The sequence below is a fragment of the Saccostrea echinata genome, unplaced genomic scaffold (genome assembly GCF_033153115.1).
Source record: "Saccostrea echinata isolate AGI-Se365-2 ecotype Australia unplaced genomic scaffold, CSIRO_AGI_Sech_v1 ptg000015l, whole genome shotgun sequence".
Classification (NCBI taxonomy): Eukaryota; Metazoa; Mollusca; class Bivalvia; order Ostreida; family Ostreidae; genus Saccostrea; species Saccostrea echinata.
In genome coordinates, this window is record NW_026889764.1 from 5,370,697 (window position 1) to 5,388,553 (window position 17,857).

The following is a 17,857-nucleotide window of genomic DNA, read 5'->3' on the forward strand; positions in this document are numbered from 1 at the left end:
TTTATGATTGATATATGTGAACAACTAACCTGACTTTCAATTTTGACTACCACCCAATCTCTAACTGGATGCAAAAAGCTGGCACATAGGGTCTAATATTGACATAAAATTAACAAAATCAAACATTTTCTCTTCTTGGTAACCATAGTAACAGTGTTGTATTTTTCAACAACCTTTATCAATATATGATATTCAACTTTAGTTCTACGAGATAAGTACTATTCAAGGTGATTCAAATAATACGTTTCTTGATTAAAAGATTAGTAAATTCCTAAGGCAGCAAAAAAATATCACTTTAAACAACTAGTACGTTGTTTCCATGGTTACACTGCAAAGTTACAATTAATCTCATTTTTTCTTACGTTGTCGGTGTTGCAAGGTCCTAAGGATGTATATGTGCCAGTCATGAATTTTATTGTTTTTCCTCAAGATAGTAGCATTAATCCAATCATAGCAACAGATTTTGCATGGTGACACTGTGTTACCATGGCAACCATGAAAGTTATTTTTAGAATAATATTGGCAATACCTAATTACATAAGGTAAATATTTTTCATTGTTTTTCTTAGGTTTTTGATTGAGTTTGATCATGTAACATCTATCATTTGTGAATATTGAGCGTTTTTCAGCATTTTTCAGCATCTAAAATGTATTCCAAATGTACCCATGGTTACCACTTACTTAGAGATAAGTTCTAAATAGTTTCTTTATAGCATAAGTGGCAACAAGGTGTCATGTTTTTGGGAGAATAGTGTGTTTGTTTTTCTTAGTCTTTATTAAGGCTTAATAAAGATTTAAAGTAGCTGAAAATCTCAATTTTTTCAACTTTTCTGGCTGTTACCATGGCAACCAAGACACATAGCAACGAAATTTTATTTGATATATGTTTCTGGTGTCAAGTTGTAATAATGGGCAAAGTTTCATCAAAATCGGTGACCATGCGTGGCAAAGAAGTTTAAGTGGTTACAGAGAATCGCTATTAACATTTAAAAAAAAAAGTTAAGGTCTTTTTTAGAACAAAAACTTCAGCCTCAAAACAAACAGGCTTCTAAAAAAGTCACAAAACAATAGTAGTTCAAAATGTACACGTGTCGGCGGTGGTATTTGGAATTGGCAGAGAGTATGTTTCAAATTCAAGTGTTAATGCCCTATGTATTTTATTCAATTATTATTCAAATGTTGGAATCAAATCTAGAAATGATAAAAATAAATGTTATAACTTGTTGGAAATACTCGCACTTCGTCTTCGATGTGACGAAACTTTCACATCTGCACAGTGTCGAATGATTTTGATTGACAGGACAAGCACGTGGACTTCGTGTGAACTTGAAGCAGGAAAATAAAAACGAGTATGACTGTCAAACAAATGGATTTGATTTGTTGATAAAAAAAAAAAAGAAGTTACTTTCACTGTCTGATATACTTAGAAAAAAATTTCAGAGTTTTTGTCTGATAAGGGTACAAACATGTAGTGAAGCCTGAAATGGGAGGGGGGGGGGGGCTAGCTAAAACGGAATATTTCTCTCTCTCTCTCTCTCTCATTTGTCTGTTTAATAAAAACTATTATAGCATATTACTTGAATATCAAGTTCTGAAAATTGAATACAATAATATGAATATGTATCTTTATCTACAGATAAATGTAGAAGTCTGCTCAGTAAACATGGCCGTAGGAACCGAGGGGGGGGGGGGGGCAAGGGGGCCCTGCCCCCCTCCCCAATAATTTTGCCGATATATAGATTATTATAGTAAACATAGATATTATATGCTTGTGTCCCCGCAATAAAAAGTCTGATGATCTTCTTTTTTTTTTTTTTTTGCTTGTCAGGAAATTTTTGGTAGTGCCCCCTGAACGTATGGCTGTGCCCCCCCCCCAACCGAATTTGCTTCTTACGGGCCTGATAAATCATCATGTAAAATAGAAATGACACATAATATATTATTGTATTAAAAATTTAAAATACGAGCGTATAATGCAAAACGTCCACTGACCTATGTAATTATTTTTTTTTCATTACTTTACACGAAATTGCCTTAACATGGAGATATATGAATGGATGTTACAACCACTTTAATTCATTCTATAAGTCAGAAGTTTTCTCTGATTTGTTATCAAATAAGAATAAACATTTTTAATTTCCAAATAAAAAAATATCTCTTATACTTCAGCGTTCAGCAACAATTGCAATGTTTTAATGCGATAAAAATCGTGTGATTAAAAACTTAATGTGCATGCATCGTCTTTCTCAGGACAATTTTGGAGAATTTATTTTATTGACTTATTTATTCATTCATTCATTGGTTTACTTATTTATTATTGATTTATTTTTTTTTTTTTTTTGGCACTTGACATGATAAAACAATAAAATAGTTTCAATGCAAGGAAAAGATCAGAGGCATTCCGAATATATCGTTCAGCTTGCGTTCACCGTTCATTCACCGTTCACTTTGCGTTCGCGCTCCGTTCGCGTTCTGCGTTCGCTCACCGTTCAGCGTTCACACATCGTTCACCAAGTTGCGTTCAGCGTTCACACATCGTTCACTCACCGTTCGCTCTGCGTTTGTTCAGCGTTCGTTCACCGTTCGTTCAGCGTTCGCTCACCGTTCAAGTGGGAAAGTAGAATGTTTCAGGGACTGTATTTTTCTTGACATTATAAAATTGTTAAAATTTCTTCTCGCTAAAATATATCAATATTTTTGGATGATTCACTGAATTTGTGTCTTGCTAAAATTTCCACTTATGCTTTAGTATTAAACAGGATATGAAGAAATCATGATCCAGTGAATTCAGTTAATTGATGTGCATGGCCTATTGAAATCTTGATAGTCCCTTTTTGTCTCGGTCCTTAATTAGTTCACAACAATATGACAGAGGGGGCTGTATCTTTCATGTGCTAATCATAAAGTTGTTAACAACTAATGAATTGTTGCCTGTCTACAATGTATACTTATGTAATAAGTATTACATGTCAGCACAAAGGGAGAGAACAACATGTGTTTTGATGATTGTTTAGGATTCAGGTATAATAGAGTGAGCCTAGAGGTGACAATCCAACCAAATAAAAAACAAGACATACACATGTTTCTGTCTCAATAAACAATGCCATCTCTATGATGGAACTGTGGGAATTCCCCCACAATGCATCAGTAGATGTTGGGGTTTCAGTAAATGACAACATGCACACTATGGACATAAAAGTGACAATAGTTTACTATCTGAGAATCCAGTGTCTGGTGGTCATTGTGAACCTAATTTTTATGATTTGTTACAATGACCACTAGCTGTGAAATCAAGTGTTGTTCAGACACTAGTAGGCTTTACCAGTCATGTGGGGGTCATTATTAACATGACATATTGTGCATGTTTCTAGATAGTATGTTTTAATTGTTAAAGAAAATGCAGGTACATTATCTCTGTAATTAGCTAAAAGTGCATAATTTTCCTTTTAATTTATTATATATAGTCAAATTTTCTTCAATTTTTTTTTAATAATTTGTTAGCACTTTTAACACAAAAAGTTTAAAGTCCCTTAAAAAAAAAAAGAAAGAAAGAAGTGGGAAAAAAGTAGGGGAAAAAAGTACTTTAAAATATTGGAGTGTAATATGAAAGAAATAAAAAAAATTATGAAAATATAATTATAGAGCCTATATATTTTATATTCTCATAAGAATTAACTTGCACTTCAAGGAGAGTTGGTACATGCATATTAAGAATGAATGATCCTTTACTCATTAAGGCAGTCTTTTAATAGCTCCGAGCTGCCTTAAATCCACCATCTTGGACTGCATGAGTAAACTTTGTACCTGTAGCTCAGTCCTGATTGAATGTTAATTTTTTCCTTAATTTTTGTGTAAAGAAATTCATTTCAAATCAGTTTCTCTATTCTTATCTTTTTACGTAAGGCAGTGTATTTTTGTAAACAATTTGCATATTATGCAAAATGTAAACTGAATCATATATTTATGTTTCTTTTACCTGAATATTTTTTTCTTTTTTAAAAATGTTTAGATGAGCTTAATTTTTTACTATAAAATGTTATGAATATTATTTTTTATCTGTTGAATTAAGATTAGTCAAGAGTAAAGGAAATAAATGACCATGCACTGTGCAGGATGACTTTAGTTATTTTGTGGGGCAAAAAAAAGATGTCTTTTTACATTCTTGTACTCTACAAATTTGTGAGAGATTGCAGGATAATGCCATAGCTTTTGTATTAATAGGTGTTTAAAAATAACTTTCTGTTGTGTCATCTATTGGAAAAGGACACGAACTAATTGTCTTGATAGGAAGATAAAAAAAAATTAACCACAAAATAATAATATTCAGTGGGTCATCAAATTCTTATTGATGGAAGGATGCACAAATTTTAATACAGACTATTTTTAAAACATAGCGGTTTTATAATTATTAAACAAGAGAAATTATGAATATCGATAGCTTGTGACATTTTATAACTGTTATAATTAATTTCCATTTCATGCAAATTTTGTCTAGAGGGAAGTTTTGAAACTTTTGCAGTATTGTTTGAGTGATACCTGTAAGCTTATAATATTTCCTGTGGACTATGATGAATCGTTGTTGTTTCAGGCCCCGGAAGTTCTTAGAAGATCTTGGATCCTCTCCCTACACAGTTTTCACGTCCGACCATTCATGAAGATTCTCCGTGAAAAAGGTAATTGCATATTCATAAAAAAATGTAATTGTTTTCTCACTTGAAGGACTTCCTTCCCTGAAGTGTATATCAAGATTATATTCCCTTAAATCTAGCACCTAACCCCTGAAAAAGTCTGTTGATTAGTTAACAAGTTCGTAAATTTGCTTTTGCACTCTGTTATCTTGAGTACTTTAAACTTGCTTGAACCTATATAATTTTTGACCAATTTAGTCTCTGTTTCAAACATATTCACATGGATATAAATGTTGTATTCTTAAAAGGAGTGGATTTATTGGATTAAAGTGTTCATGCAGTATGTGTTTCAGTAAAGTTTGTCTCCCTTTGAACATGTAAGTTGTAAATTAAGATTGAAAGAAACTTTCTAGGTCTTAAAGAAACTCACTGTTGTCAAGATATGATTAATTTATTATCACATATGTGAACAACATTTGGCATCAGAGCAAATTATATTTTTAAGGTCAGTCAAAACCTGACTTTCAGTAATTGATTTGTCTCGAATCATGAAATATATTTCCACAGATAAAGATAATGAAAAAAGGAGTGTAATTTAGTTTATATTTAATTAAAAAAAAGATGCATTCCAAGCTTGACCATGTTAACTTACATGCACATAGGATGTGTCTTAACGTACATTCAAAGAGAGAATTGGTCTCCAAAAGTGTGTTGGAGAAAGAGACAAACAATAAAGACAAAAATTTTACATAAACTTTTCCCAAGTGCTCTTTTATTCCCATATAAATTGTATCCCACTGATAATCACAAAAAAAAAAATGTCAGAGATTTTTTTTTGTAGGGGGAGATGTTTTTTTTTTGTTTTTGTGTTTTTGCTTCTTCTTGTTTTTTTTTCCCTTTTCTGTGTTTTCTCTCATAATTTCTCTCTTTTTTTTTTTAATTTAGTTCAGCTGGTTAGGAATATGTCTTAAAGAATTATTATTTTGCTGACATCTCTGTATTCTCTTTAGAGAAGTGGAGAGGCTTTCGCCTACATCCGCGAAAGCCTGTCCACTTCTCTAAAGAGAATAACACCTATGTAGGGACAAAAAAAAATAATTCTGCAATTTTTAAGCAACCAAGAATGAAAATATATTCTTTTCATAATTAATGTTGTGTATAAAAAGGAATAACAAAAATGGTGTACTGTTTCAAATGTTTTCAATACACCATTAAAAAAAACCCACAACACTGTGAAGGAAATGTCTTGTTTGCCCTATGACCTTTGAACCGGCTGTCGGTTGACTAACTTCCAATAACATTGTATGTCAGTTTAACATGGTTTACTTGTCTGCTATTATGTGCTATTGGTGATTGACGGCTCTACTTAGCAAGTCATTTACCCACTGTCAGTCGCAGCACACTGCTGTTTTTCTCAGTATCAGCTTCAACACCTGACTAGTAGTATGAAGAGTGACTGACTCTCAGTGTCTTGTTCTATTTAGCCAGCTTTTTCTTTTCCTTAAAGGATTTTTTTTTTTTAATTGTTGATTTTTTTTTTTTCACTATTTGGATTTTTTTTTCTTCTATCAGCCTACACTTGGATGTTTCTGATATTTATAGAAAAAATTGAAGTGTTGCTGTGTGAAGCACTTATTGATTTCTAAGACAGTTTTATTATTTTTTTGCTTTGTTTGAAAAAAAAAACAACTTAGAGTTGGGAGGGAAAAAAAACTTTGTTCTGCTCAGCATTCTGAACTCTGTCGAGAGGAAAGAGACACTTGGGCTGTGTGAAGAAGCAAATTTTTGGATTACCCTTTGTCAACTCATGGTTTTCCTCTCATTGTGTATCATCAGTGTTTCCTGCATCTAATTGCAGTGGGTTAAATTTGGAAGAAATAGTGAATCCAAAAAAATTTCTTCCTGCTCAGAAAAAAAAAATATTGACTTCAGCACTGACGAGATCACCAACTGTTCCACCTCCTAGACAGCAGGACAGAAGACTTGGGTCTACCAGTACCATGCTACTTGGAGATTCGCGGTCTGACTTTTCAAAGATGTCCAGTATGAAGTGTGACAGTGCTCATTCTCCTGTAGATTCTCCTCCATTCTATGCTGCTTTTCCCCCACATCCCTCATTTATCCACCCAGCCATTTCTCAGATATATGGACGGGGATCAGTTCCCTTTCTGGAAGACAGGTTCAAGAGAGAAGACCCACATTTATTCTCCCCCTCAGAGAGAACCAAATCTGACTTTCCCCATCCCCCTCCTCTGTGTTTGCCCACTTCCGAACATGCCAAGATGCTGGAGCTGGACTTGACCCATGGTCAGTACCGTGGAAGTGACCGCCACTCTCCTCTGAGTCCGTCTGAGTACTATCGTCGTCGGGACATATTAAGTACTGGCAGTAGTTCTCATTCAAGTCCCACTTCTTCACTTTCTGGGGAAATGAATTTGTCTCGCCATAGAGGACAAAAATTCGGAATATGTGAGGTAAGAAGTCTATTGTAATGGTAATTTAGGTAAGGGTACTATAGGGTACATGACTTTCATGAGATCATTCGTACTTGGTTACATTTTTAAAAAAAAATGGAGTCTTGAATTCAGTTTAATATTTTGTGAATAATGACTATGATTTGTGAAAATTAACAGAATCAACTTCAAAATGTTTATAAATTTAATTTTGAGGTTTAAAAGAAAAATGACATCATAGGACATTTCATTGAAAAAAAAAAAAAGAAAATGCTTTTTCCAGTGATTGGGAAATACTCCTGTTTGGTAATATTCTTTGAAAACTTGAGAATTGACGATAATTGATATTCTCAAATGTATATATCCAATAAAAACAGACAAGAGAGTCTTGCTTTGTTTATATTTTTTTGTCATTTTGAGAACGTACTTACACTAACAGAACCATCAATTGCAAGACAGTGTCATTGCAAAATAAACAAAACAAATTATTAATAATCATGTAAATTTTATGAATGATTGTTTGAGCTGTTTCCTTCAGCATTGTGTAACGTCAGTAGTAGAGGGTCCCATGATGTAATATGTGTGCAGTCATTGTGTTTTTTTTTATGGCATATATTACCATCCTTCAATTTTTTTTAAGTGATTAAACAGACCCACTCAAAATACATAACGACTATTGTTTTTAGATGAGTGCTAACTTGTTTGACTAGTCTATCATTATACACCATCCAAAATAAAGTTATGCAGGCGGTTCAGTGGGCTTGAGCTATATATTCGGAACATATGCAAGAAATAAATTAAAAAAAAAAAATTATGGTAGGCAAATCACCTAAAATCTCATGGTGAAGGCTGATTAGAAATGTAATCATAATGTGATGTAGAGGAGTGGATGAAACCATATCATTGATTCATAGTTTTTTTTTTTCTTAATTTCTCTGTTATTCCTTTTTTCTTCTGTCTTAGATTATGCAGTGTTGTTATTTTAAGACACACACTGGTTGATAAGAATTACAAACATTTGTTTATTGGTGCCTTATCAAGCAAGTTTATAGTATGTACAAATTGCTGTACACTTTTGGTAGTCAGGATGGTGTTTTTCCCACACAACATTTTGGACAGTAGGTATCATGTGGATATATATATAATTGTTTATTAATTTAAAACATAATTCGGTATCATTCTGTTTCTATCACCATGTATATAAATATGTTTTTCCTAAAACATTGTAAGTAATTATTTTTTAAACTGTTGGGACTCAATTTGTAATATTTATCTTCACTGCAAAGGATCAGTTTTCAACACCTGACTTTTACCAGATCGTTGATCAATAAATCCCGAATTTAACAATGCTTTCATACAAGGGCATAGTGCATGAGGACGCCATAGGGGTATTTGCCAAAGTTAGGACCCTTGGTATTACAAATCATAAAGTGCTATTGTTGTGTATTCAGGTTGATATATTCTGCAAAATCACATTTCTTTTGATATGAGATTAATATCTTTGATTATGTTGTTAGATTTTAATTTGATAAACAGCTTTTTAAATATGATCGGCTCATACAGGATCAGATTTGATGGAAAACACAACAGAAGTATGTTTATGGTTAAGCGGTTATTTTGTTTCCTACGGTCTCGCAGGTCACGATAAACAAAAACAATCATTTAATATAAATGCCTCCTAGAGGCCAGTTTATTGTGTCGACTTTTATGCCATAATTAATAATGCCCCAATTAAACCTCATAATAACTAGCTGTAGGCCAGATTTGCAATTAAATTCCTTGTCTGATTTTGAGCCATTGTCATATAGAAATATTTAACCTTTTTTTCCACAACAAATTTTATACGTGTACTTTAAAAATTAATCTAATGATAGGTATTGCTAGACAATTTATACATTTATATGTATCTTAATCATCATTGATGGCAACATTTTGATTGGAACATGATGTCATTAATATTGGTTTAAAGACTTTAATATTTGAAATATCAGCTGGTATAATATATTGCCCACTTACTTCCCTTTATCTAATTTTTTTTATCATATTACAAGTCTTAATAGATTGAAATTAAAATTGCTGTTTCCATGAACTTGATTTCTAGTTATGTTTATGTGCTTTACAAATGTCAGAGACAGTCTCTTAATTTTCAGAAAATTTATTATATATTTCACAAAATTTACTAACAATAATTATTGTTTGGCCTCACTGCCTGTTAATTGTTAATTTACGAATGGAATTAAAAATCAAAGAACGGAAATCAGGTGCCTTAGAACTATACATTTTTATTTTTAATTATATGTACAAAGTTATGAAAATTGACAAGAATTTATTTTTGGTACATGTCTATTCTTCCATAGTGTCAAGAGGGAAAGGGATTATGTCATTAGAAGTGTTACCTTACTATAAAGGATAATCTTTCAATATGTTTTATACAAAGCATACATTTGTAATCTTATTAAGTCAGGATATTGTCAATTTAGTTGTTGAAGGAGAACTTTTTAAAGAATGGTGAAGGTAGCATGAATGTGACCTAGTAACACACATTAAGCAAAAGATATTTACAGTGCATGCACTCGGCATATTAATATGCAAGGTGCAGTTGGAGGATTATGAATTGGTCATCAACCTGAGCTACACAAATTAAGTAGTATATATATATTTATAATTAAAAGTAGATTGAAATATTATTAAATAACAGTAAATAATAGTTTAATTTTGGAGGAATAAGATTTCAGATTAAAATAATAATTAAATAAGTATATATTAAAATATAGACTGCATGTAATTATTGATTGAAGGAGAGAAACTGCACTCTAAAAAATACCAATGATAGATTAAATTTATATGATGATAATGGCTTCTAGTTATTAGGATATATTTATCATCAATTCTTTATTTCAACCCAGGAATATTTTCCAGTAGGTTAATATGCAGAATTTCCTATTTATTTTTAGCATAAATTGCCTAGGTTACGTTGTTTTTACCTGCTTACATTATGCAACATCTTTTTTTTTTTTTTTTTTGTCAAATATATAGGTGCAAATGTATCTATTTGTACATATATTTATTTGCAGGTATGTGATAATGGTTCAGTGGAATGATATTTAACCTAATAATGATGACACTATATACATAATGTCTTTTTAGGAGAATGGCATGATGGAGAAATGTGAAGATGGCGCTGTTAATCTCTCATCAGGACGAGAGACGGCAGAAAACGGCGGTATGAAGGACGAGGATGTCAAGGTAACCCCCCACCAACCCTTATTAAAAAAAGCTTTTTAAAAACTGCAAAGAATATTATAAACAGTTACAGCCAGGGAGTTTGAAATTTGTGTAGAACTTGCATTTATTTGGTTTATTGATTGTTTATTAATGAAATTATAATTAGTTTTTCATTTAACCGTATCAGACAGCAGTTTACATATTGTAAGTTAATTTGCTGACTGCAAGTTTTGGTATAAAGCAGTCACATGGTACTTTTTTTTTTCTACATATATCATGTATTTTTATAATAATTTGTTTTCAAGGGACCCTCACCCATTTTGCAAGAGGCAGAGGATAAAAGCCCACATCATCGTGGAATTGGATCATTTTCCCCGGGCCCCAACTCTCCCACCCCTAGCCAAAGTGCAGCTAAACGTAAAGTCAAGTCCAACAGTGCCATAGAGCTCAATTCTGGCAGCCAGCCTCTCATGATGATGGCGGCCCAGCATGGGGTTCTCCCCCAGCAGATGCAGCAGCTGCTTCAGCAACAGAATCAGGGTCTTACAGCTCAGCAACTTCAGCAGCAGATGATGCAACATCAGACAGCAATGTTGCAACACCAGGTATACCAATGAAATTTTGTATTACAAGTTTTTAGCGTATCAGACAGTATTATATATTAGAGTCTAATTGGTACTTCTCTTCTTAATATATGTCATTTATGAATACACGAATATCTAAATACAGAAGCTATTTAAGTGATGTCAGATATTAAATTTTATTATACTTGTTATGTAATGCTAACAAGAAAATCAGACAAAATGAATGAATCAGGCAAAAACATTTTTCAATTAAGCCTTTTTCGTTCAGAGGCAACTTGTCTCGTTTTTCAGATCATTTGCATGTTTTACTCATAAATAAAAAATAAAATGGTCTGTAGACAAAGAAAAATGATATTTCTAAATATGAGTACTAAATATGACCAGTATTTGAAGAACAGTGAAGTTTTGACCTTCCTTAAACCTTAGTTGACCAGATGCTAAGTATATATAGGTATGTGTCCAGAGGCTATATGGCACAAATTGTTAGAAAATCACAAGTTTTTGGGGCAGAAAGAACAAATAGTTCATACCTTTTTGGTTACCATCTTGTCCGCTGCCTGTCACATTTCTATAATTAACACTATCTTACAAAAGAAAGCAAAAATTTATCCCTCCTTTTTTTGTTATATATGTGGTGTTTTAGGTGTGTTAGTTATGTGATCACGATGTATTTCATAACAAATTTAGAAATAAGACTGACATTTATAATAAATTAAGGAATAATGATTTGTGACTCTGACTTTAGATCAAATACTGTATTAAAATTATCATAGAGGGTTTTTTTTAATCGAAGTGGGAAAATTATTCTACCCAGAGCAAAATATACATTAATTCAATATATAATTTTTTTATCATGACAGTTACTTACATAATAAATAAATAAAATTGTGAGAACACTTCTATCGAGCAGTAAATATATACTGAAGTGTTCATCAGTGTCTGCAATTGTTTATATTTCCTTGTAAAAATGTCATTTCCTCTTAAAATGTTAGACTTGGGCCCTTAGTTGTGTTACTATTCCTAAAACTGGTTACAATGAAGTTAGGTTTATAACCTCTTTAAGACGAGGGGGAAGTCCATGCAGATTCGGAAACAATGAAAGAGGCATCAAGTGATATTGTTTTCATTTGTGATGAAAAAGCCAGCATGTCTATTGTTTTTTTTAATTTATATTCAGGCAAGGAAACCACCACCATTTGTTTAGGTCCTAATTGAGCCTTTGTTTATCTTTACATGGGTAAAATTTACATAATTACACAAATTTAGCTGTCTGTGGTCCAAATTTAGAGACAGACAGTAAATAATAACAGTTTATTCTTAATTTGTCAGTGCTGACAAGGAACACAGTTTCCGCTTGTACATTTTGCAGCACACACAGTCAAATATATTTTTGTCCTATTCTTTCTTGCATATATAGACATAAGTTTTTCTATTGACCATTTTCTTTGGGTGATTGTGTTTTCTTTTTTTGAATATTCTTATATTCAACTGATATTTAAAGTAGTTTTTTTTTTCTTTTTCTGAACAGCAGCAGAAACTTCAAGAACACATACTTCAGGAACTTAATGAGCAACTTCAGTTAAACGTCATTCAACAATCTCAGCTGATGCAGAGCTCTTCTGATAAAAGCAAGAACAACAAACAACAGTTGCAGCAGCTAGCTGTGCAACAGCAGCAACTTGTGCAGCAAATTCAGCAGATACAGATTCAGCAACGCCAGTTTCTCCTAGCATGCCTGGTTCAGCCATTTGGGGCCCCTCAAGGTAAACATGACATATTTGCATTTAATTTTTGTAGTACTGAAGTTTGGTCTTGTATTAGAAAATTTCTAAATTGGAAAAAAGAAACCTAAAGGTATAATTTAATTAGGTATTGTTAATGAAACTTATTATTAGAAGGATGGTTATAAAGTCAGGTGCATTTTAACTGAAGTGTATAATTTTTACATAGCAACTTACACTGGGGATTTCCTTGTTTAAAATTTTCAAAGGTTTCATCAAGGCAAAAACAAATTTATGAACAAAAGGAACAAAGGTTTCCTCAGACTTGCAAAAATAAAACAATAGCATTGCTTCTTGTTATAAGTATAAATACGAGCTGTTCCAGATCCCATCCTCAAGTACAAAGAATTAAGGGCCCAGAATACCATATCAATAGATCATTAAATTAATACCTAAATTAAATTTCCTGACATACACAATGTTTGTGAAAAACAGGAGCCATTAATAAGAAAAACTCTGAAGCTTGTGTGCGTGTTTGTTACTGTTGTCTTTTATGATGATATTTACATCTGATATGAATCACATCAAGCTCAGATGAAAAACTAGCATTTCCTGGAGTTAGACCATCTGCTGACAAATAAAATTTAAAAAAAGCAAAAGATAATGATGTTTTGTAATGTTTGGAGGAAGTCGAAATGGACCCTCAACATGTTAGAATGCATTCATTAGTTACTTTCAACATGATGCAATATGCTGACTAGAATTGTTTTAATTAGTGACATTTGGCTGTTCCAGGCGCACCTTACATATCTTGTTGTTGTTTGGGAGTCTTTATTCTTGATACCATGATGACTCATTTTGATGTTGGAGGTTAATTAATTGAAGAAATCTAGAACTCTTAATTTGTATTATGTTTAAAATATATAAATACAATAAAATTCAAAGAAATTGGCATTTTAAAAGTCCTGTTACATGTCATGCTCAATCATTTTATAATTCAGAGAAGTTGCGGATTATTTCGTCTTTTTAACAATATTTTGTTCCCTGCCAGCAGAGACAACGTGTCATTAGTTCAAGTTCTTTATTTCTTTGTGTCATACAACACATCAGAGTACATAGTTACAGTAATAACTAAACATATATATAATGTTTTATAAGATATAACAAAATGAGAGTGAATATAATAGATAAATAGGAAGTATATAGGATGTGATATAACAGGTAATTGTAATTATTGAAACACTTAAAAATTACAAATAATCCTCAGTAGTCATCCCCATGTTAATCCGCTTGTAGCAGCCTGTACGGTCTGTATGCCATGCTTGTCTTGTCTGACTTATTCTCTTTACAAGGTATTTTATTCAAGGTTTTCAGTCACATTAATACAAATTAAAAGTGTAAGAATATGTCGAATCTGTTTGTCCATCAGTGATTATGTTGAGCAAATTCTTAATGGTAATTTATCCAAAACTGTGTTTACGTCTACTTTTTGGAATTCATCTGACATTGGTAGAAAAGAAATTGGAAACAATTAAAATTAAACTTGGTAAAGAGGCAAACATATAAAACTAAGGTTTAGTGTGTAGGAAGGGATTTGTATTGGTTTTCAATATAAATACAAAGTTCATATCAATCCAAGTTCACTGACCTTCTAGTCATTTTTAACCCCCAAACTTTTTATATATAATACATATTCAATAAACTGGCTGAATTAACAGAAACTTTTGCCTAATGCCTATAATAAAACACATCTTTGATTTATAGTCCATTAATGTCTAGAAAATGAAGGCAATGATGGCTAGATCCTTGTATTAATAAACACCGCCATTCACTCGCCCTTTGGGAAACATTAAACAAAATCTAACATGCACTGATTTATTGATTATTCTTTAAAAACAATTGTTATAAGGATAAAAAAAATCATATTGATATATGGCCTTGATATATTTTAAAATAGTTGATAGACACATTTGTATTTTAAGAGTGTAAATATGGTGTAAAATCAGCAGATTTTTACCCCAAAAAGTAATAAAGAGGAGTTGATAAAAATCTGTATTGTTCACTTTTTGTATATTATTACATGTGTATATGGATTTTTGTTGAAATATCAATCTCTGTTGGACATGTTGAGCGATAGTAAACTTCATGCAGTTATATCTATCAATTTAACAACCTGTTTCATTATGATAGTATTTTTTTTTTATTCAAATTTCAAAAAATTCAAATGTCAATTCAAATTTATCTAAAAGAGTACATGTTAATATAAAGAGCCGATCAGCTCAAATTTTCAATTATATCCCATATCGAAAATGAATACAAAAATAATACAAGAAAAAAATACTAAAATAATACAAAAAAAGTATATTTTTAATGACCAAATTTGGAACCCTCTAAATCTTGGTTCCAATTTAGGTCAAAAATAATTGACTTTTTAAAAGCCAAACACAGAAAAATATATTTTTAATATACTTTATTTTTTCGAAATAATACAGAAATGATACACATGACCTGTAAAAACGTATTGTTTTTGTACTTTTGTATTATTTCTCTATTTTCCTCTCCAAAGTATAAAAATAATACAGTCCATAGAAAAGTATAGAAAAAATACAGAATGTATTAATTTTGTATTAGCATATATTATTTTTGTATTTTTTCACCTTTAAGAATTAAAATACAAAAAAAATATAGAATATATTAATTTTGTATCACATATATTATTTTTGTATTTTTTCATCTGGAACAATTAAAAGTACAAAAAAGATATAAAATATGAAAATAATACAGTACACAAAAAAGTATGAAAAAAATATAGAATGTATTAATTTTGTATAAATATGTATTGTTTTTGTATTTTTATCAGCATGAAGGATTGTATTTCAAAAATATCAAAAAAGTACAAGAATGATAGACAAAAAATACATTTAAATGCTTAAAATAATACAAAACAGAGTTTTAAAAACTACAAAAATGATCATGGGCAAAAATTGTTATTTGAAGAAAAGGGGTTGGAGATTGAGGTTCTTAATAGCATCTATTGATTGTTATTCAAAAATCTTTTATTTATTTGAAATATTTGTTAAATAACAATTTTAGTAACTCAGTCAGATTACCTTAAATGTACAAATAGCTAATTAAAAAGTAATTAATGTGGCCAGGCTACTGATTCAGCTACCAATTCTAGTCTTGATCTTTCTTTTTACATATAATCTGCTCTTCAATAGTCTTGATATTTTTCACAAGTTTAACTAATCCTGTTTTCTTTGTACTTTTACCAACTGTTTCGATCTCTCTGCTTTGCTGTTTCTTTTGTATGGAAAAAGTAGAGGAGTGTTTACTTTGTTGCAGAAGTCCATCTTCAAATCACACAACCTGTCATCTCATCTGACTTCATCACTGTGAAATATAGAACAGAATGATATAATAATAAAATTTAATGAACCATTACCTCAACAAAACACACATTTTCACATCCAAAATAATTCTCTATAGATTTTGTTTAGCTCACACACCTGCAATACTTTCTTGAGAGGGATCTTCTTCCTCCATGACTAATCAGCTTTTCTTCAATGTTCTGCTGACTGAAATTAACAATAATTATAAATTGAAATTCCAAAAGATCCAGCGGAGTTCACCAAATTCCATACAATTGTACCATTGAAATTACTTTTCTTTAATCTGGGGTGTTTCTTAGGGGACAACCATTTGATTTGACAATCTGGAGAAGAAAAAGGGGGGGGGGACTGATTTATATAATATTTTTTAAAAAATATTTGTTATAAACAATCTGTCCTTGAAAACGTTGAAAGAGTAAACAAAATGTGTGCCACAATGTTATTTAAATAAACTGCCCCCCCCCCCCCCGAACCCAACCTACCCCCCCCCCTCGAAAAAATTTGAGTTTATACAAATTACAGAATTGTTTTTGAAGGGAAAATAAATAATTCGTCTCTGGTAAACTTGAAAAAATTAGAATGAATTAGAAATAGGAAGCCAAAGGCTTGAAAATTACCCCCATCTTCCACCCCTCCCTCCCCAATCAAAATTTATCACAAAAACCCTTGTTCCCCACATGGCCAATAACCGTACTATTTTATCTTTCTACAATACTACAAAATGGGTAAAAAAGGCATTCTTTGTTCCTCTATCTTTGTACTAAGTTATTATTTAAAAAACTTAAACTTTAATGTGCTAAAATATACATAATCTTACCGCAACTGTCGTTGTTTACACCAGAAAAGTCCGGATATGATGCCTAAAAAACGTCAGTCTCCTTATGTATTTGCTTTCCTTGGTTCATATATATGATCCTGTGTACCATGATTATGCTGAACTTCTGTTTTTCGATCCATTTTACTTGCGAGCAAATGAGAGTTTATTCAAAATCACCTCCAGCTTTCTCAACACGTCCCGGGAAGAATTTTCAAAATGGCGTGGGTGAAATATTGTTGACCAATCAGAGAACAGTACGGAAGAGTTTTAAAATCTGACCAATCATATTGTGTCATATATACGAAAATTACCGATGTTGAGATCGGAACAGTTAGAGAAAACATATTTACATGGTTTTAAATATCTTGAATCAATTGAACAAACCTAAAATTATGTTAGAAAAAAACGATGTTCAATTTAATCATCAGAATCATTTTTTTATTCCTTACGGAATTTACCGATTACGAAACATCGTTATTTCCGGTCATCATTTCCGCTGAGAGCAGCCATTTTTATATTCAAGTTGACCTGTGAAGTAGACCATAAAGTTCAAATATAATGATCAAAACGAGCAGGAGATACATAATATATAGCCTTTTTGACGGACAGCTTAACTCATACATACGGTACCAGAGATTGAAATAATGTTTAACAACTATCCTTTACACCAATTTCACAACATTTTCTATATTATTTTATGATATTCTTTCGTAATAATTTCTTATTTATTTTTTTTTTTAAAGCGGATAATTAAATAGTTCTATTCCATGTAATTGTAATACGTACTGAATTAAATATAATGTATACTAAATTGAGTTGTATAGTCAAGAAAACATCGTAGGTACTGTAATTAGTGGAACTCTCCATGTTGTTTGTTTTTGTTTTTTGGTTGGGATGTGTTTTCACGGGTAAATCATGAACTATTTCTTTGAGTAGTATAACATGTACTCGTCTATTGTAAGCCTGCAGGTGGCCACCTGTGCTGTTGGCGATAGTGTAAACACTCGGTTGTAAACACGCTGTAAAATTTTCAACAC

At 31.6% G+C, this 17,857-nt stretch overlaps 1 protein-coding gene and 1 long non-coding RNA gene across 4 annotated transcripts in view; one reads left to right on the plus strand and one right to left on the minus strand.

Moving 5' to 3' along the window:
• LOC133187441 (forkhead box protein P1-like) overlaps positions 1-17,857 on the plus strand; it is a 64,328-nt gene that overhangs the window by 23,401 nt on the left and 23,070 nt on the right. The window contains exons 3-6 of one of the 3 annotated variants that reach the window (XM_061322816.1): positions 4,589-4,673; positions 10,229-10,327; positions 10,612-10,911; positions 12,419-12,653. In XM_061322816.1, coding sequence (XP_061178800.1) covers positions 10,238-10,327; positions 10,612-10,911; positions 12,419-12,653 — 625 coding nt within the window. In that variant the 5' untranslated portion in view covers positions 4,589-4,673; positions 10,229-10,237. Of the gene's footprint in view, positions 1-4,588; positions 4,674-6,285; positions 7,103-10,228; positions 10,328-10,611; positions 10,912-12,418; positions 12,654-17,857 lie in introns of those variants that run through there. The other 2 variants (XM_061322815.1, XM_061322814.1) reach the window with 2 other exon arrangements.
• LOC133187780 (uncharacterized) lies at positions 15,537-16,945 on the minus strand. Its single transcript, XR_009721244.1, has 3 exons — positions 16,821-16,945; positions 16,121-16,189; positions 15,537-16,004 (listed from the first exon to the last, which is right to left on the minus strand). It is a non-coding gene; the product is annotated as an uncharacterized LOC133187780 (long non-coding RNA).